The sequence below is a fragment of the Vulpes lagopus genome, chromosome 1, assembly GCF_018345385.1.
Source record: "Vulpes lagopus strain Blue_001 chromosome 1, ASM1834538v1, whole genome shotgun sequence".
NCBI classification, from domain to species: Eukaryota; Metazoa; Chordata; class Mammalia; order Carnivora; family Canidae; genus Vulpes; species Vulpes lagopus.
In genome coordinates this window covers 18,198,444-18,220,913 of record NC_054824.1, presented here as the reverse complement: position 1 = coordinate 18,220,913, position 22,470 = coordinate 18,198,444, and the positions used below count along the sequence as shown (strand labels likewise).

Here is a 22,470-nt window from a genome sequence, read left to right as displayed (position 1 = left end):
AAGACAATCTACCAAAAACTTTGAAATATGAAATTGAAAAGATATTGTCATTGAAACATATAAATGATAAAAATTCTTCCAATTTAGGGGCTTCTGGGTGGCTCAGTCCATTGAACCTCTACTTTCAGCTTAGGTCATGATCTCAGGCTCTTTGGACTCCCTGCTCAGCCAAGAGTCTGCCTCTCCCTCTCCCATTGCTCCTCCCCACCCCTTGATGTGGTCTCTCTCTCTCTCAAATAAATAAAGAAAATCTTTTTTTAAAAAAGTTCTTCCAAGTTAAGTTACACAGTAAAAGCAACTTGGAAAACAGACAAATCCACAATCCTTTTAGCATAAATATGAGTAGCCAACAAATATAAGCTTACATCACTAGTCATCAGAGAAAAGTGAATTAAATGAAAATTTAACAAATTATATATTCCTTATCAAATGCAAAATAAGCACATATAGCTATATTCTAATAAGAACTCTACTTTTTTAGGAAATAAGTGTGTTCTTATGTCTTTTTAAATGATATATGGCTTTGAAATTATTCATACTCTTTTATCCCATTTTCTTCTGTCTGTAAATTAATCCTAAGGAGATAATCAGAAAAATAGTAATAGATTCACTGTATAAATTGCATATTGTGGTAATATTTGTATTAGAAAAGAGTGAGGGATCCCTGGGTGGCGCAGCGGTTTAGCGCCCGCCTTTGGCCCAGGGCGCAATCCTGGAGACCCGGGATCGAATCCCACATCAGGCTCCCGGTGCATGGAGCCTGCTTCTCCCTCTGCCTGTGTCTCTGCCTCTCTCTCTCTCTCTCTCTGTATGACTATCATAAATAAATAAATAAAAATTTAAAATAAAAAATTTAAATAAAAAAAAAAAAGAAAAGAGTGAAAAAAGTATTTATGACCAATAATAAGTAAATAGTGAATAAATTAACATATATTCAAATGTTGAAAGCTTATCCAGCCATTAAAAACCAGGTTTTTTGGGCAGCCTGGGTTGCTCAGTGGTTTAGCGCCACCTTCGGTCCAGGGTGTGATCTCGGGATCCGGGATCAAGTCCCAAGTCAGGCTCCCTGCATGGGGCCTGCTTCTCCCTTGGCCTGTGTCTCTGCCTCTGTGTGTGTGTGTGTCCCTTTGAATAAATAAATGAAACCTTTAGGAAAAAAAAAATCAAGTTTTTTTCAGGGCTCCTGAGTAGCTTAGTGAGTTAAGCATCCAATTCTTTTTTGGCTCAGGTCATGATCCAGCCTCCTCCCCTCATAACTGCCTTCCCCTGGTCAAGCACTCTGTCGACCCCCATGGGGCTCCCATTAAGCTTGGAGCCTGTTTAAGATTCTCTCCCTCTTCCTCTACTCCTCACCACCCCCACCCCTCCCACAAGAAAAATCAACTTTTTTCTTGGTGATATGAGCAAACACTCACAAATTAAAGTTAGGTTAAAAAATTTAAAAAGCAGGAGAAAAAATTATTTAAATCTATTAGTTCTCACTATTGTGTAAAAACATAGCATACACTTGATAATTTAAACTAAAGAGGTGAATAATAACTAAATAGATCTCTGCAATAAAGGGAAAAAGAAAGACACAAGATATTGTTACTATTTCTGTGAATTGCTTTATAGACTGCTTCCATTTATCATGTTTGTGTATCTTCAAAATTGTATAGTACACATTAAGCTAATACAAAGAATCAGGCACCATATGAAACTCATTTTTATCAGAGATTGTGCCTAGTATCAAACTACCAATATTTTAAGAATGCAATCAGTCAGGAAATATCCTAGTAATCTCCATAAGCCCTCCTTTTTGCATCATATCTGGTCTATGGTCTAGAATAATAGAAGCCCCCAATGTCACCTCATAGAGTAGGGAACATTTAAATAGTAAAACATCTTTATTTTATACTTAATAGAGTTGTATAGTTTATGTGACACTCTCTAGGGAGCCATGCCTCATAAATCCATCCAAGTTTAGGTTTGTTTACAATAAGCAATCCTCAACCAAGAATATCTTCCTCAAAGTATTTCATAGATAACAAATCTCCCTTCCAATAAATGTGATTATTCTGGTGGCCTGGAGGTCAAGTTATCATTGTTTACAAGGACATTGAACCAGGTTACCTGCCTTCTTAACCTCCCACTCCCCAGGAGCATCTCCCTGGTAATCAGGAAGGATCACAGGCTAGCTGCTTAACCTTCCTCCCCAATATTGTTTTAAAATAAAACATTTTCGAAAGAGAGAAATTTTAAAAAAAAAAAGAAAAAGAAAAAAAAAGAGTCACAGCATTTACTATGAATTGGAAGAAAATAAGACTGTATCAGTGATAACAGTTAGTGGTTCATTATAATAATCCAGAAAATAAGTGAAGCAGTCTTAAACAATGAAGTAACAGTAGATAGAGAAGGTGAGTGAGATTTAATAAATACTACAGCATTTCAATAAGTGTAATAATTGACTAGATGTTGGGTAAGGGAGTTGAAGGAATAAATAATTATTTCTAGTCAGAAGCTTAGGTAGGTGGTGTATGAATGATATGGCTATTTGTGAAGAGTAAAGAAAACAGAGGAGCAGTGTTTTGGGGGGTTGAGATTCTTTAATAGAAGACTAGACAACTGTAGTTATATTTAAATTCTAATGAAAAGCAACCATTAGAGACAGAGAAAATGAAGATTAGGAAAAAAATCAGGGATAATAAATGGAATGAGGTCATGTAACTTATTTAGATTCCAGAATTAATGAGGAGGAATCAACTTTCAATGATGGGACACTTGTCTTTTCCAATGTGGTAGGAGGAGAGAACAGAAGGCTATTCTCTGTTGATGTATTTTCTTTTCATTTTCTCTACTATGTTCACCAAATATGGTGCTTTATTCTGAGTATTCAACTACTTGGTGAACTGAATATTAAAGATTAATTATTAGGAATGAAATCAGAATAGAAATGCTAGATGACCCCTGAGAAGGTTTCATTCGGGCTATGGAGAAAGAAGCTAATGGGGCCAGCTGAGGAATGGTGATTCAGTGGAAGTCCTCCCTGCCACCACCACCTCCCCACCAAGGATTGGAGCATTTATATCTTAAATTCAAGAGGTTTTCACTCTTGCATTTTTTAAACAATTTTATTTATTTGCTTGAGAGAAGAGAGAGCAAAAGTGAGGAGAAGGAACAGAGGAAGAGGGAAAACCAGGCTTCCCACTGAACAGGGAGCCCGACATGGGACTCCCAGAACCCTAGAATCATGACCTGAGCCAAAGGCAGACACTTAACCAATTGAGCCACCCAGGCACCCCTACTCTTGCATTTTTTTCACTTCTGAATACCTCCTTTCTACCTTTCTTCTAATAATATCATCTTTTTTAAGTATCTTAATCAGTTCATTTTCAGATTACTCAGCTGCAAGTTGATTAAACTTGCTTCTTTCCTAGAGATCACTTTAGCTACACTTTAATCATAGTGTTTCTTAGGCTGTTGATTTCTTAGTGGTTTATCCTTGCTATTTTAGTTCTTACTGACCTATTCTCTTATTGTAGATTTAACTTGAAGTTTCAGAAGCTTCTTATTAACTACAGTGATGTATTTTTATTTAATCCAAGTAAAGCCAGTGCTAATTAGTTTCTCATGAGTTCAAAAGATGATCAGCCTGTAAAATTTGCTCTGATCCAGAAACTGTTGTCATGGCAATGCCCCGTCTAATACAAGGTTTGCCTCTATAGGTAGATATATTCTTTTATTATAGCAATCTTCTTAGTATCTATTAACATCTTTTGATGCACATGATGGTGTGTTGTTTTTATTTTCATTTTTGCTTTTGCAACTTGAAAAGCAAGAATTTTAGCGTTAGAGAAAGCATGTAGGAAAGAACCAAGGAGCATAAAGCAGTTTATTTCTCATGGATTTATTTCCTTCCCTTGTAAACTGCACTAAACCCTCTCCAGTTTGCTAGCTGATAGAAGACCAGAAATTAAGGGAAATGTTCTGGGAAAGATATTGTGAGTGTATTGATATATTCAAAGCTGCTAGAGTCAGTGATAGAGTTTGATTCAAATAGTCAGTCTTCCAGATGTATTAGGAACCCAGAAATTCTGTACCCAGAGGTTTAGAGGTCAGGGGATAGCTAGGTTTGAGATTCTAGGCCTACATATTCGGTGGTAGGAGCAGAAGGGAGACCACATTGACTGGATTCTCAGACTAGCCAAATGAGGAAGGACGAGCCAAGTCTGTTGGTGGTGACTGTTGCTGCCAGACAGGTTTGGGTCCATATGAAACTCTCTCCCAGGGCCTTTTATAAAAGCAATTGAAGGACACTTTGAAGAGATAATTGGTAGTAAGACTGATGAAGGTCAAACAATCATAATATGATCATTAAAAGCGTAGGACCTTATGTAGTAGCCTGCTGGGAAACAGGGAATATGTAACATAAAGCTTATAGAAAAGAAATTATTTATTTTATCTGAAGTAATGGTTAAATACTTATAAATCCTTTTAAAAATGTTAACTGATGACATTATGTGCACAAACACTGGGATATAACTGAAATTTTTATTGAAATAATTCTTTTTCTCTACCTTTATTGTTTTTAGGCAACCTGGCTCTTTGAGGTTAGTTAATTTTCAAAGCTGACTCAACAAAGCAGCACATAAGGAATTCACCTGAAGGAGAATGTGGCTATCAGAAATACAACTTTCAGGGTGGCCTGGGTGTCAATTATTCTTTATATTCCTGGAATTGCTTTATAAACAGCCTAATCTTAAAACAAAGCTAGACTCCTCCCTGCTCTGAGTCATCCCTCTGCACTCTCTTGGGGACAGGAGAATTATCTAAAACTCCTAGTTTTCTGGTTCTGGCCATTAATTTCCAGAATAAGAGTGGAGATGAAGTGTTGGTGATCTAGTTTATTCTAATGAGCATATGACTTCAGAGCAGTATATATCATAAAATAAATCCTAAATCCTATAATTCACAGAAATCTTTGCAATTGTAACCTGGAATTCTCAATTCTTAACATGTATTTTTAGAACAACACGTTTTGGAGTCAAGCCACTAGTGTCCACATCTTGATTTATCACTTACTGTACGGCATGAGACAAATAGATGGGCATCAGTTTCCTCATCTATAAAATGAATATAATTATAGTGTGTATTTACCGGTCATTATGGATTTAAGAGAATTAATATTTGTTAGGTGCTTAGAATCATGCTTGGCATATAGAAAGTGATATATATTTCTTTTTTAAATGATCAAAAAGAAATACGTTTTTCCTGAAAATGAAATGATAAAATCTATATAAAAATCTTAGCCTGGTGCCTAGAACATTGCAAATGCTGGATAATTGTTAACTACTTGGTCACTCAAAAAAACATTCATTGAAAGCAAGGATATACCAGGTCTGACTAGACACTAGGGACTGAAGAAAACACCCAATGTCTATCATATGAGCCTAGGTATAGTCAAACAGAGGCAACAACACTAATCAAATATACAAACACAGGGACACTAACTACTATAGTAAGTGTTTTGTAAAGATGACAGATAGTACTATGAGACCTGTACGCAGAGCTTTGGTTTAGTGTGTGCATGTAGAGGGGTGGGTGTTGGTAGGTTGTCAGGAATCCTTTCATAAGCAACTGCCAGTGGAGCGGAGAGCTGAAAAATGAAAAGGGGAAATCAACAAAGAGTGGAGGGAAATGGGTCCAGGGAGAAGGAAGAGCGGGTACAATGACTCCATCACTACGAGAGGGCCAACCATGGCCACGCAGGGAATGCAGAAGGGACTTTGACATGCACGGAGGTTGGAGGCAGAGGCAAGATCCCCATCATCCGGGACTGTTTAAACTACATTAAGACTTTTTCTTTCTTTCTTTTTTTTTTTTTTTTACTTTATCTTAAAAGTAATTGAAATTCATTGAAGTACCTAAGCAGTGTGGTCCGTGATTTGAAAAGAAGATTCCACTGCAGGGATTCTTGAACCTTTTGTATTTCAGAATCACTTAGAACAGTTTTTAAAATGGATTGCTGGGCTGCAGTCCAGTTTCTGATTCCTTATATCTAGGTCAGGAGGGAGAATCACACTTCTAACAAGATCCCAGGCAATGCTGATGCTGTTGCTGCTGGCCTGGGGACCACATTTTTAGAACCACCAGTTCGTGAAATCAATTGAATGGATCAAAAGTGAGTGCCAGATGTACCACTGAGAAAGGAAGGTCAGCCATCTAGACAAGAGGTGATAGATTTTGGACTCAGTGAAGTAGAAAGAAGTCAGCTAATCTAAGGAATATTTAGGAGGCATAATTGGTACTAGGTAGGATATAGATTTGAAGGACAGGGAGATGTCAGGAAAAAGCTCCTGGGTTAATTACTCTACTTTGTCATCTGGAAGGAAAAAAGTCTCATCTTTAGGATTGGGAATGGAAGTAATATATCAACTCAAAATGAGAGGTTTTATTTTTTTTTTAAGGCTCCCTTGACCTTCATTGGCTGGCTGATATGGGCTACAAACTGACAATAATAATAGAAAGCACTGATGCTGATGGCCAAATTATGAAAGAATATTGGCCTCAAGGAACGCCAGAAAGCATGTTCTAGGAAGCTGCCAAAGAGCACCCTGGCCCTGCCTGTGGTATTCCCTCTGGGAAGGTAGCACACGAGCCAAGTTACACTTGGGCTCAGTGTCAGATCTTGTTGCTCTCACTGCAGCTGAAGCAAGTAAATAAAGCTTCTAAAATGAGTAAAGACAGTGACTGAGAACTAGTGATTATGAGTAGAAAGAGAAAAAAGCAGGTAAAAGATCAAACTATAAAAGGTTAATCTCTGAGTTGGAAAGAAATTTCAAAGACAGTGAATGTAGAAACTGTTCAAGATGAAGAAGCTCGCAATGCAGGAAAAGAGTCAGTTGGCACACCAAAGGAAACAAATGTGAGACAAAAATGAAAAGGGGAAAAAAGGGGAGACTTTTTTTTAGTATTTTAGAGGTAATATCCCTAAAGATCAAACCACTGCAGAAATAAGTCAGGGAATCCTAATATGTGCTAGGGTGCATTCTGAGGAATATTCTGGAAAAGCATAAGTGGCAAAAAAACAAAACAAAACAAAAACTGGCATATTTTGGTAACAGCCTCTCCAGTGTTTGGAGGAAATAAAAGAGGCTCACCCTTGGAAATACTGGAGATAATACCCAAAGGTCTTTGAGAAAGGTTCACAAACAAGAATCTGATAGCATTCCAGAGATCAGCTAGTGTCTTCTTGCCAAAAAGTAAATGGCATCTCTCCCAAAGACAGAAGGCATTTGGCTCAGGATGTAATGGGGAGAATTGTGGGAAGTCAGAGCAGGAATGCCCATGAGAAAGGTTCAGTGGAATGTGAAGTGTCAAGAGAATCTTTGAGAATGAAGAAATGAATATGTAAAGTTTTACGGTACCTTGAGGCAGAATATAATTTGGTATCAAGTATTGAGAGTATAAGACATTTTTATTCTTGTAAAGGATCTTAGCATTAAAGTCACAGGAAGAAGTAAAAGCGAAACAAAATAATACCAAAAACAACCCCAAAATTAAATAAACCTGGGCAATTCAAATTATGAACATTCAGGGTATGAACATTCAGGGTAGTAATCAGAAGACTTTTGCAGATACCACCTACCAGCCAAGACCTAAATTCTGGGTGAAGTCTATGGCTTAACATAAAAGGAAGAGATGTGTTTGCTGTTTTGAGAATTTATATACAGTTTTTTAATACATATAATCATGGGCATATTTTGAAAGATTCAAGGTATGTAATTCATAACCTACAGGAAGAAAACAAGAGGAGATAAAATAGTTGGGTTTTTGTTTGCTTGCTTATTACTTGGCTAGGATTTGTTTTGTTGTGGATGTTTGCTTGGATTTGTTTGTTTCAAGTAATAAAAACAATTATAATTAACATAGACAAAAAGAAAAATGATTACAAGTTTATGGAGTAGCTCTTAAAACTGAAGGAATATCTAAAGAACCAAACCCTGGCAGGGAGGATCCCAAGCAGCTCCTTGGGTGCAGGTAATAGAGTTTACATAATTGTCTCATGAAGGAACCCCACTGTGATTAATCAGCTCCAAAATTTTTCCCTCCAGACCTTTTCATTCAAGTTTCCAAGCCCCAGAGACAGAGTTTAAATGATCTGGATCATCTGCCCAACACTGGTTAGGAAAGAAGGAAATATTCTCTACAATCCCAAAGATTGCACACAGGAGGAGGAAGTTGATATCTCAATAGGAAATTGGGGCATTATTATCAGAAGAAGGGAGAGCGATCCAGACAATAAAAACCAACAAATATCTGCTATGGAATCCTTTAAATATAACATGCTTATAGAGTAACTTTTTGTAAAAAGGGTAATTCAATGAACTATTGAAAGACTATATTCGTTAGCTATTTTATATTATATATTTATCCAGAATTTATTAATAATGAGTTATGTTTTGAACTTAGAGGAAATTGTGTATATGTGTGTGTGTGCACATGTAGTTAGAAATGGTAATAATTTGCATAGATGTAAGAAGGTTTTATTATTCCAAAAGAATTTCAGCTATGGTGAGAACTCTGATTCTTGACTATAACAAAGAGTAATAACATAACAGCAAACCCTAACGTTGTGCTTTCTCTGGTCCAGGCACCATCAGAAGCATTTTATTAATTTTATTTAACAGTCACGATAAATGACAATCATTTTTTTTTCTTAACTATTTCTAACTTTATCCACTTAATTTGTCAATGATTCATTTCTGGTCTTGAAGGCTGGACTGAACTGATATGAAGATCCCTAAGCGGATCCCAAGTTCTGTTCCTTTACATGGATGAAATGTCTTACCACTTCACGAATCATCTCATCGCGCACCCACACTGTGTACTACACAGTGACTGTCAAACATGTTGACTCACAACCTCCTAAGGGCACAGGAACACTCTATTCCAACCCCACATGCCTGCCACTGTGAGCCAGAGAGGTGGGTTGAAGAGTGAGGGGGTGGCTGCAATCTAGAAATAAAGCCCAACTATCTATCCTCTTTCATCTTTTAAGTTTTAGGCAGGTATTGAATTCTATCCTAAATATACCCCTGTTTCTTTCAGTGTAAAACACACATACACACACACACACCTGAAAAATTTTAAAGTAGAATTACCATTCCATGGAGAAGCCTCCTATTCTCTTTGGCTTCACATTTCTCTCCCTAATACCTTCAAGTGTATTTATGATTTGAGAATCACACTCGAACCTCTTCTATTCCAAGCTTCCTTCCAACCTTTACTTTTAGTGGAGCATATCTCTAAAGTGTGACACCGAAGGTAGTCTGTCTCTTTTTTTAAAAGGTTTTATTTATGTATTCATTAGAGACACAGAGTGGGAGACAGAAACATAGGCAGAGGGAGAGCAGGCTCCCTGCAGGACCATCCCAAGATCCATCCCAGGACCCCAGGGTCACAACCTGAGCTGAAGGCAGGCAGATGCTCACCCCTGAGCCACCCAGGTGCTCCTGAAGATAGTCTCTTAATGGAAAGCAGAACTGGAGGCACACTGAGTCCCATTAAGTTATACTTTTACCAAAGATTTTGTTAATTTTTTTAATAATAAATTTATTTTTATTGGTGTTCAATTTGCCAACATACAGAATAATACCCAGTGCTCATCCCGTCAAGTGCTCCCAGATTTTGTTAATTTTTAATGCTAATGTCTTGATATTCTTTTATAGTACTCGAGACTACTAAAAATCATTAAGAAGTTTTAATTATACTATTTACTGTTATAATTTGCTTTGTCCTGTAAATTATTGCTCTCTCTGGTGAAAGCTAAGGTGACAGTGCTGTGGGTCCTTTAAAAATAGGCTGTATCGATTAACAGTTCAAGATGTGTTGGGTATCCAACTGAATTTTAGTTATGAGAAGTAGGTTTAAAGGTCCCTGTCAAGGGGTTGTCAGTTAGGCTCCAAGAAGCAAACTTTCCTGACAGTTTCTGTACAAAGCAGGGGTTACTGAGTAACTGCCCCTACTGTTCAGTGATTGATCGGGACAGCCATGAAAAGCTGAGGAGAGAAGTGTGCAGAGAGTTAACAAGAAGAACCTCAATACAAAATGTCCAGGAAGCAGAAAAACTGAGAGGCACACAGTGAAAGGAACACTGTTTCTGCCTAGTGACCAATTTTTTTCTCATTTGGTAAAAAAAAAAAAAAAAAAACAGTCGTGGAATTGAAGTATTCTAGATAGATACCAACTCTGACATGTGACAAAGGCAGGCAAAACTAGGAGATTTTGCTCATTCAGTGGTAGACATATCTTGTATGTCAACTGTGATGGTATTCCCTAAAGGTAGACATATTAAATGTACAAAGAAAGCAACTAAATACATATTTCTTCATTTATACTTGACTCATTTTTGCTTATCTAGTTACCAAGCATTTTATCTTGCACATAGTAGGGGATTCAGCAATCCACTCTTTCATTCATGCAACATAAATAGCATGTATTAAACACCTGCTGCATTCTGGTGATGAGGATAAAGCAGTGAAGAAACAAAGCCCTTCATAGAGCTTAATTCTGGTTATTACGTTCCCTAGCTGCAATAAGGAAAATCGGTGAACATAAAATGTAGTGATCATGACCCAAGCGAACTAGATAGCCAGGGTCTGTTTGAAAGTGTGCTTTGCCACTTCTGAACTAGGTGTCCCAGGGCAAGTTTCTTAACCATTGGAGGCCTCAGTTTCTTTATCAATAAAATGGGATTATAATGAGGCAGCATATGCGTGTGTGTACGTATCTATGTTAATGTAAGTGCTAAGATCAATGTTTGGCACTAATAAGTATCGTGTAAGTGTCAGGTATTCTTATTAAGGGAAATTTTTCTAAATTTAATGCATGGGTAGATAGTCCTCAGTTATAAAGGATGGAGGCCAGAGAAATCAAGACAATAAAACTTGAGGTGCCAAATGTACCTCAATAGACAATTGAGTTTGTATTATTTATTCAAAGAAGATTATAGAAGGCAAGCTAGTTACTTATATCTCTGGCCTTCAGTTTTTTTCTTTTCTTTTCTTTTCTTCTTCTTCTTTTTTTTAAGATGTTATTTATTTGAGAGAGAGTGCGAGAGAGAGAGAGAGAGAGAGAGAGAGCAGGTGTGGGGGCACTGGGCTCAGTCACAAGACCCTGGGATCATAACCTGAGCCAAAGGCAGACACTTACCTGACTGAGCCACCCAAGGACCCCAGCCCTGAGTTTTTCCATCTGTAAAGAAGAGGTGACAAAAGACCTTCTCGATAGAGGTTCTAAGAGGATTAAAGGAAATGATGTGTGCAAAGTGCTTGGCACAAAATCTAGCTGAGAGTGAGCATTTACTAAACAGAGGCTGTTGAAGTTGTAACCTGATTATAATGAATTAACATCATTTATTTAGTTTTTGCAGTTGTGTTTCAATTCAAAAAGGACTTAAGGAAACTTTCAATGAGAACAGTTCTTTTTTTTTTCCTTTTGAGAGAGGGAGAGAGTGTGCAAATGAGTGGGGAGGAAGGAAAAAGGGAGAGAGAGAATCTTAAGCAGGCTTTAGTCTCAGTGTGGAGCCCAACATAGGGCTTGATCTCACAACCTTGAGATCCTGACCAGAGCCAAAATCAAGTCAGATGCTTAACCGACTGAGCCACATAGGCATCCCATCAAGGAGAACATTTCTAAACAGTATTAAACATTGGTCTCAGTTCATTGCTCAACACTTCATTGCTCAGTCAAATCTTGTATATTAAGGTTAGTATTACTCCATTAAAAAAGAGATCCCTCCAGTGAATTTCCTCAGTCTGTAGATCCCAGAATATAGAAAAAATTAAAAGATTGCCCAACTAATTAAACTTATAAAGTAGGATCAAATATACATGAACCTACATAAACCAACTTTTGAAATGTGTCATAATATATTTTAATACTCTTTATTGCTAAATGTTTGTATCTGTCTTCATAAGTGAAATAGACTTTTTTTTAACTTCTTATATTTTCTTTTGGTAATAGATTAACTGGCTTCATGTATGAGTTATACTTCTTTATTTTTCTGTTTTCTAGAATTGTTTTTAATGACAGTAGTCTTCTCTATTCATTGAACTATTGATATCACTCCTACAAAGCCATCTAGGTGTACTGTTTGTTTTCAGTTAACATTCATGAATTATACTTCACTGACTGGTATTTGTTTAATAATAATTTCTTATTAAAATTGTCATTTTTCTATTTGTGCAGATAAAAAACCATTCATTTCATCAGTTTTTCAAATTCAAGAGCATAAAATTACTCCGTATAGTCATTTCCTATTTTTCCTGCTGCATAATCATTTGCTGTTTGTATAAACTGAATTTCTTTAGAAAATAAAATAAACTAAATTCCTTTTTTTCTTGCTTATTCTTGCATGAGGTTTATCTTAGTATTTTTTTTCCAGTTTTATTGAGTCATAATTGACATATAACATTATATTAGCTTAAGGGGTACAACATAATGCTTTGACATATATATATATATCAAAATGATTATTACAATAAGTTTAGTTAATTCATCACCTCACATAGTTACATGTGATGTTGCCAATTATCTCAAATTTCTGCTCTCAATTTCAATGATTTCAGTCCTTATCTTAATTTTTTACTTCTTATTTCTTTAGCTTTGGACTATTGTTCTTTGTCCAGCTTGTTCAGTTAACAATTTTGTTAATTTCCCCAAAACTATGCAAACCTGTAAATTCCCTTTAAATAAAGTACTGTTTCAGCCATATTCCACGAAAGTAAACATGATGTGCCATCAACATCATTTGTTCTAAGGAGTTGAGATTTCTTTCATATTCCTTTCAATTTTCTCTGTAGCTTAGGGGTTAATTAATACTTTTTGAAAATATATGGTAGAAACTTTTTTATTCTCCTTATGTTATTGACTGGACAGGCTGAAACTAACTTTGATGCTAAGTCACAGTCATTAAATCCAATAATTCTGTTCTGGGAGTGCTCCAGAATACAATATCCAGATTCTTTGGATTACAAAATCAAGGGAACTACATAAGGAATGTCTTATGCTTTAAGAAAAGCTACATAACAACAACAACAAAAAATGTGATTTTTAAAAAAATATTCACATAAATTTAGGTAATTAAAGAACAATTTCTCTCTTTTTTTCTGGAAGGAACTGCCTCATGTTTCTACACTAGCTTTTGATCAAGATTTAAAAACATCTTAATGAAAAAAAAAACATCTTAATGAATCTGAAATTGATGGAGCGCATTATTTTGGTGAGAAGAATAATGGGTTTCAGAAGATCAGTAAGAATTTGATCAAAAGACAGTTTTGCAAACACATGTTTTATATTTGTGTTCATATTCATGAGAAAACATGAATGTCAAAGAGGAAAAACCCTGAAGACTCTTGTATTAAAAAATTTAAAAACCTTGATTCATCTTTTTAACTGCAATATGCTATAAATCACAAAATCAATACTGTTCTCCCTGAAATATAATTCTTTTCTTTTGAGAATCCATTTATCTTTATTATACTAATATTTTAATGCTAAGAAAAACTTTTTTTAATGCCCTGATACCACATAAGTGAGAATGTTTTTCTAATGCCACTAGAGCATTTTATTATCACAATCTAGCAGATCTTGGGTGTAGTAACAGATTAGTAAAAGTAAACAAGAAAAATTATAAGGAAAATAAAAAGAGGTTTTAATTTATCAAATTTTTGCTTCAGAGTACTTACTAAAAAAAAAAAGAAAAAACACAAGTTGCTATTTTTTACAAGAGGACTATTGTAATGCATTTTTGACAGTGAAGATGAACTTACTCCAATAAACTAAAACAAAACTTTTTTCTTTAAAATGTTTGGTTTTCTAAAGAATTCCATCTGAACTGCAAAGTAATATTACAATCATAAAAAGTGCACTAGGAAATAAGTGATTATATAAACTGGGGAATGTTCACAAATCTGATACGGTTTCAAAGTTCTAAAAATTTTAGTCATAGCTTTGATGACGCTAATCTTTGTGCCAGCTTTCTAGAGGCAAATAAAAATATCACAGGTAAAGATGTCATTGGAAAAAAAATTGCAACTCAGCTTGAAGGTAAGCTGGTCCACTTATGACAAATCCTCCCTTACTATTTATAGAGTTCAGGGGAAAGTTCCTTTTAAAAGCAGTTTCTTGGCTTAATAAAAGCTACGCTTCTCTCAATGGCTTAATAACACTACAGAGGGGACTCCTGGGTGGCTCAGCTAGTTAAGCATCTATCTTCAGCTCAGGTCATGATCCCGGAATCTCTGGATCCAGGGATCCTGGGATGGAGTCCCAGGAGCTCCATGTCCTTGGGGATCCCTGCTCAGCGGGAGTCTGCTTCTCTCTCTCTCTCTCTGCCCCTCCTCATACTGGTGCTCTCTCTGTCTCTTGCTTGTTCTCTGTCTCAAATAAATAAATAGATAAATACTTTTTAAAAAATAAAACTAAACAGGAAAATGCAATTGATTTTGTAAGTGTATTTTGAGATGTACCTATATTTATGATTAACTTTTCATCACTACCCCTACCTACTATCCCTCTATCTTTCTCTTTCTGTTTCACAGAAAAAATTATGACATCAGCATCCAAAGGAATTCTCCGCCCATTTTTAATCGTCTGCATTATCCTGGGCTGCTTCATGGCATGTCTGCTCATTTACATCAAGCCCACCAACAGCTGGATCTTCAGTCCAATGGAATCAGCCAGCTCAGTGCTGAAAATGAAAAACTTCTTCTCCACCAAAACTGATTATTTTAATGAAACTACTATCCTCATTTGGGTGTGGCCCTTTGGGCAGACCTTTGACCTTACATCCTGCCAAGCAATGTTCAACATCCAAGGATGCCATCTCACAACAGACCGTTCTCTATACAACAAATCTCATGCAGTTCTGATCCATCACCGAGACATCAGTTGGGATCTGACTAACTTACCTCAGCAGGCTAGGCCACCCTTCCAGAAATGGATTTGGATGAATTTGGAATCACCAACTCACACGCCCCAAAAGAGTGGTATTGAGCACCTCTTCAACTTGACTCTGACTTACCGCCGCGACTCAGATATCCAAGTGCCTTATGGCTTCTTGACGGTGAGCACAAACCCCTTCGTGTTTGAAGTGCCAAGCAAAGAGAAGTTAGTGTGCTGGGTTGTAAGTAACTGGAACCCTGAGCATGCGAGGGTCAAGTATTACAATGAGCTAAGCAAAAGCATTGAAATCCATACATATGGGCAAGCATTTGGAGAGTATGTGAATGATAAAAATTTGATTCCTACCATATCTACTTGCAAATTTTATCTTTCTTTTGAAAACTCAATCCACAAAGATTACATCACAGAAAAGCTCTACAATGCTTTTCTAGCTGGCTCTGTACCTGTTGTTCTGGGGCCATCTAGGGAAAATTACGAGAATTATATTCCAGCAGATTCATTCATTCATGTGGAAGATTATAACTCTCCCAGTGAGCTAGCGAAGTATCTGAAAGAAGTTGACAAAAACAATAAGTTATACCTTAGTTACTTTAACTGGAGGAAGGATTTCACAGTGAATCTTCCACGATTTTGGGAATCACATGCATGCTTGGCTTGTGATCATGTGAAAAGGCATCAAGAATATAAATCTGTTGGTAATTTAGAGAAATGGTTTTGGAATTAAAGTTTTCCATCATTTGCACACTTGGAAAAATTATTTTGATGAGCTATCATCCAAGTTTTGAGGATAAGAAGAGAGACAACATTCTGCTTTTGTGTCACAATTTATTTTTATCATTCTCTCTTGGGTAACATGTATATTTTGATGGAGATTTCTGAGAGCTCAGCATTAGCAATCACTCCTTTTGATTTTAAATTATCCTGTATATACTTAATTATGTGCACTGAAAATTAATTTATTCTTTGCTACCATTTGCAAACATTGTTTTTCACATTTTGGTAGTTGTTTGTAATGTAAGTTTGTGATATGATTGTTGTTTCTACATTGATCAGCTATTTAAGCTATTTGGGAGATGAAGATACACATCTTAAAATATGAAATATTTTCACTAAATAATATAACCTCTATTCCAAGTTTGCATAATGTAACAAAGGAAAAGCATTTGTAATTGAGTTCTAACCTCTTTGACTTCAAAGTGAACAAAGTGCATAACTATCTCTTTTGAGCTACTTTTTACCTGTTTACCACATTTTTTGTGAAGGAAGAATTATTCATGTAGTGAATAAGAAAGATAGTGAAGCAGAACTATTTTATTGAGGAAGCTATTAGACTTTTCATTTATTTTCATTAAGCTGACTTGCAAATGCAGCCACTTGTTCTCATGATCTTAAATTAAATTATTCAAGTATTTTTAAATATCCAATTTGGGGGGATTTGTAGAACATGGGAAGTAATCCTGAAAACACTTAAGAATACCTAGGACAGTTCTCTTCCCAATCCTTACACTTATTATTATAATAAATAATTTCCTCAAACAAAAGAAAAGGATGTTTATAGATACACATCATATTTATAAGTGGTATAGTTATATACAATTTTGAATAACATATCAATTTAAAATATTTTTCCCCCAGCCCCAATATTTAAAAGTTTCATTTTACCATGTGGATGAATAGATATAAAATTTTAGAGTTTGTCCTGTCATTTGAAAGAATATAAATAAAATTATCATTAAGGTATTAAATATAAGATGTTAAAATAACACAGTGGGGATCTATAGAAACACACAATGCTAACTCAATCTCAATGCATTATTTAATGAATAAATGAATGTCATTCAAAGTCAAGGGGAAATTTTTGTTTGTTTCAACGAAGTGACAATTCTAGCCTAGAAATATTAACTGGAGATGATGATTTATATTTCATTTTAGTAATTACTCATATATAGTGCATGTGACTATGGCCCTCAGGGCTTTACAGAACCAAAATAAACTTAAACACTAAGTTTTTGGAAAATTCATCCCTGAACCTGCAGTTGCTATATAGCAATTTTCTTCTGCAAGGTTAAGGGCTGGATATAAGCAGAGATTCATAGGTGAGAAAAGATGGGATGTTAAAGATTCTTCAAGAAAAGCATTTCCCAAAAGAATCTTTAATGACTATTCCATTCATGCCAAAACCCATCAAAAGAATTGGAAAGTTCTGATGACATCCTTTGAATCTAACTGTATTCTAACAGTCCTGTTACATGTTAAAATTAGCAGAACACAAATCCACAATCTTCTACATCAAATGGAAACTAGATAGAGGCAAACTTGAGTTCAGTAAGTAGGAGATATGTCCCGTAACCCAGAATGCCTTGTGTAGGAATGAACTGTCTGGAGCATGAGAAGGATTGGAGCAGAGGAAGATTCTGACGTTAGATGAAGGACTGTTTGATCCTCAGGTTCATTTCTTTGCCCATGTTGAACAGCATGTTGTGTCAGGCAATACCCTAAGCAGAGATAAAGATGAACAAGGTACTATCACTGCCCTCCAGGAATTTACAATTAAGTGGAGAGATATATGAAAGCTTTCTTCAAGTCTATGTTTATGCACACACTCCTCTCAATGGAGTTGATATGTCACTGCTGATTTAATGAAAATAAGTTAGGGAATTTCCCCCAATTGCTCAGGAACTCAAATATTTCTGAGCTGCAAACTTTCTTCACTCATTTGACCCAGTGTAGTTTCTCTCCATATTATCGTTTCTAACCATAATGCATCAAGAAATGGATGCCCTCATGGATAAGGACAGACCTTACCCACGTTTATTTCATTAGATTAAAAAAAGTCTAATTCATCCATTTAGTCTTACTTTGTCATCTTTTGGGCCTACAAAAAGTATAGGGACCTAAACAAATTGCATGGCTGATAAGTTTAGAAAGCACCTGGTTTCTAAAAGCAGAAAAGGATCAGTGTCATGACAACCCATCTTGGCTGTGGTGGGCTCTCATGATTTCAAAGAACTGAGAAACTTGAGGGCATCACCACCCTGTCAACTATAAATTTGGTCTCTTTTTTAAACTGACTATAATCACATGCTGATAATATGATCCAAGCCAAGGCAATAATGGTGACTAACTGGCACGTCTGTATATTGAAAACCCATTACCTGGTCCCAGAAGAAAAACTTTTCTGAATTTGAAGTGCCAAAAAGAATGAGTCAACTTACCCCATCAGTTCTGGGGCCATTTATCTGTAAGTTTTAGGGCCCAATGGTATTATAGCAATGTTTACAAACCAATCCTCTATTCTGCTTATGAGTTAACCGGATCCATAGATAATACTTATTCAAGAGATATGTTCACACACACACACACACACACACACACACACACACACACGCAGAGCTAGTGACATAGTAAGATAGCAATGTAAGGGTGCTATATATCTTAATTCTATGTTCTTTTTCATTGAATTCTCACCTAACCATAAAAGTATGTCTCAATTCCTAAAAATGTGAATGCCTTATTGGTCTAATTAGGGCCTATGGAATGGTACACTCTATGTGGAAGCACTTTGACTTTTTAAAAAGTATATTACAGTAAATAAAACATCAAGCTTGTTAGCATTCTTTCTGTTTTAAATATTTTAGAAGTTGAGCCTTAGCAGAAGGAAATGGGCTTTCACTACATTTTAAGTGAAATATTCAAAGATAGCATATGGTTCTCAGGCACTCCTTTAATAAATCCTGTGGATTGCAATTCTTTTAAAGGATATCTCATGGTGAATGAATATGGATTCAACAAAATTAGGTTGCTGTTGAATATAAAAACAAATAATGATGCCAAGGGATAAACTGTGGATCTAAAAACAGAATAGACCATTTAAAAAGTTTTATTCCACAATATCAAAAATCTATTGCCTTCAATAATCTGAATATTTAAATGTTAATTGTTGTAGGCCTTACTAGTAAGAATATATTAATTATTATAGGTCTTTTTAGTAAGAATATATACTGAGTTCTCCATATCCAGAACTATTAAACTCTGAAAAAAAGACATGACAGTCATATTTTATGACAGCCATAAATTTTACAATATGAAGTAGAAACTGAACAAAAATTGTCCTAGTGAAAAACCAGTATCATCTTAAAATTTTTACATTTACTACATAAGTCCTAATAATCCTAGAATATGCAGAAATGTTTTCTTGTTGTGAAGGCTTAGAAAGCTCAGAGTACTTGAGATATAAAGTGACAGAGTATTTAGGAATTATTTGCTGGGGCTTTAAATTCTTGCCTCCAATTGGAGGTTAAATATGAAAAGAATAGGAAATTCTACTATTGATATCTTTTTTACTGCCTATTTTCAAACTAGATTCCATGAGTCTTAAGGTAATCACCTAGAAAATGTCTTTGCATAAAGTAATGTTACCAAAACAAGGCTTAGGTCCTTCCATTAAGACCTTGTGCTTAACCATATCTTTGAGTTCCCTTGAACTCTGATCTCATTTAGGGGAACTTTGTAACGAATTAATTACAATCAAACTGGTAAATATAAAAACTTCAGCATCTAAAAGATAAGCACAGTGCCTGTGACAGAGAGGGAGTTCAACAAATACTTGTTCAATGACTAGAAATTGCATTGGAGGCCATGCAGAATTTTTAAAAGTGTAAGAACAGTTCTAGCTTATTGGTACCAGTTAGAGATTATGTTTTATATTTATTTCTTTGTTCAGGTTACTGATTGGATGGAAAGGAAGGCTTTTGTTTTTTTAAGATTTATTTATTTATTCATGAGAGACACAGAGAGAGAGGCAGACATAGGCAGAGGGAGAAGCAGGCTCCCTGCAGGGACTCTGATGTGGGACTAGATCCCAGGAACCCCAGATCACCCCTGAGCTGAACACAAATGCTCAACCAATGATCCACCCACAAAGGTGTCCCACAAGGGAAGGCTTTATGTCCTTCCAATCTTACTACATCTTAGCACCACTTCAAGGGGGATTTTAAAGGATTTGGAACATGTTAACATTCTATCCAAATATGAACATCAACTGTTTCTAATAGGAAAGACAATTAGTATTTGAGAATATAAAGTGCAAACACTGTGAAGGGCACATATTTATTACCAAACTATGCACAGAGAGAAATGCAGTTTCTTTCCTCCCTAACTGCACTCCTTTGTACTGCAGACATCAGTCAATTAAAATGGTATTTTTTTCTGGATGTCTCTCATCTAAAGATTTTGTAGCATTTTACAAATGGGTAAGCTCAACTACTATCCAAAGTATTCTCCCTCTCAGTAATTCATATTGAATGCATCCATATTCATAAGCACTAGATAGAGCAGTTAACAAAACAAAAATGAGAGAAAGCCTGCTAAACCAGACATGACAATGCTAGGCTGGGTTACAGGTTCAACAAACTCATTTTGAGAAAGACACCTAACCTCTCTGGACTTTGTTGTTTGCAAGGTTCTTTCTGGCACTGTTACTCTCTCAACTTAGATCTAAATTGACAATATGCATGTATTTGCAAATGAAATTCCAATGACTGCACCGTTTTTTGGAGGTAAATGTTTCAAACAGATTTCCCTCTCATTTCTCTGAATAGACATTTAAAGTATAAAACTGATTATTTAGACTAATATGTGGAAAGAACTTAATGCAGTGCTTGGAATATGGCAAGCGCTCAATTAACTAAACTTCTTTTAACTCCTTCCCCTTTGTTCTCTACCTCGTCTTTTGTAACTCATGTGTTCACTACTCACTGAGACCTTAATTGCCTATAGAAAAACAACCATATAAGGAGCATTATTTTAAGATATTATAGATTTTTCTATACCATCCACATTCTTGTTACAATAATTTAAAACTTTTTATCAATGCAAAAATTTCAAGGAGGCAGTAGGGGCACATTTCAAATCCCCTGATGATATTAAAACAGGGAGCATAATTTGAGTAAGCCAGATTGAATATATACAAACAACTTAGCTATTCTTAACTCATACTTACTATATATCTTTTCATTTAATCTACTTTGAAAATACTGTAAAGAATTTAAAGAAAATCTCTCCAATGTCAGCTGTCTTTGTCAGTGTAACTGAAAAGCCTGGTTCCTGGGTCACCAGACCTAGAATCAACAGAGGTATGTATTTATGAACAATACTGATTCCTTGACCCTGCTCATTCAGTTCTCTTCAAACAAGTCAAAAAAACCCACATGTTTTTAATACATTTCCTAAGTTATTCTGCTCCCTGCTATAGTTTACAAGCTATCCTAACTAAGCCAGTGTTCTCAAACATACATATGTCTTTGGAACTTCCTGGGTCAGCTGCATATGAATCATTTGAAAAAGTATTAACAAGAAACAGTTTCTGATTCTCTGGGTCTGAGATGGAAGCTAGAATCTGTATTTTTAAAATCTCCCCCAATAGTTCTGATGTGCTATCAGGTCTCTGTCATAGCCACCTATAAAATGGAGTGTATTCTGTTGTTCAACTGAAGCAAGCTAATACCGTTAATTCACCTGGAATCTTCCTGGGTATGCCAGTAAAGTGTTTATCTACTTTCAGAGCCACGACATTCTATATGCCTAGTTATGTCATGCAGGAATGTGGTATGGGCTAATGCCTTGATTTGGGGCACAGTATTTTCAGTCTCCAAATCTTCTTTTAAGTTGTGATTGCTTCATGGCAATACTTTTCAGGCCTAGAGGCATAAATAGATTGCTTGCAGACGCTTTAAAATTCTAGATGTTCAAACCCCAGCTCCAGAGATCTGATCTGATTGATTTGAAATGGGACCCAGAGACCAACAATTGTAAAGACTCTTTAGGTGATACTAATGTGGGGCCATTTCTGGAAACCACTAGTGCATACAAATGACTGCTCAATTCTTGGCCTGGAGAAATTATTTGGAAAAGAAAAGTTTACACACCTTGAAAAATGCATCTCTCATTCTCTTTAGGCTCCCAATGCATGTTTGTATTTTGCAACACGAAGACTGAACTATCCAATTACTAAGATCTTTTACAGCCATAAAATTTTATGCTTCTGATCTGCTGATGTGCTAATTCACTGTATATGTTTAAAAATACCTCTTTTCCATGTCCCAAAGTCCTTGCTTGAAGGGTGGAAAAGTCATTTGCAATTGACATATAGCAATGAGCCAACTGCAGTATGTGGCTTTTGGTGACCACAGATCTACAACTGAACCTGCCATTCCCTAATTGTAGACAAGTTACTTGACTCTTCTTAGCCTCAGATTTTGCATCCGTAAAGTAGAGGTACCATATTCCCAGTGTGGATTTTTCTGTGAGGACAAATTAAATGACATTTAAGTGAATAGATAATGTGCTTCATTAAAATAATTTACTATAATAAAATATCACTATGAGGAATAAAAACTACTTCCACAATTTCAGTACTAAAACAGAAAAATGTTAAGCAGAGAGCTTATAAGAATCATTGCAAATTTAAATAAGCCAAAGAAATAATCTTCAGAAGAAGAGAAACAAATAAATATAGTGTAG

At 35.7% G+C, this 22,470-nt stretch overlaps 1 protein-coding gene across 1 annotated transcript; it reads left to right on the top strand.

Annotated features, from left to right (window-relative positions):
* The first annotated feature begins 14,593 nt into the window (after positions 1–14,593).
* On the top strand, positions 14,594–15,781 carry FUT9 (fucosyltransferase 9). The gene has a single exon (XM_041726785.1). It carries the CDS (start codon positions 14,594–14,596, stop codon positions 15,671–15,673), a length of 1,080 nt encoding a protein of 359 aa, XP_041582719.1. The 3' UTR covers positions 15,674–15,781.
* The last annotated feature ends 6,689 nt before the right edge of the window (positions 15,782–22,470 follow it).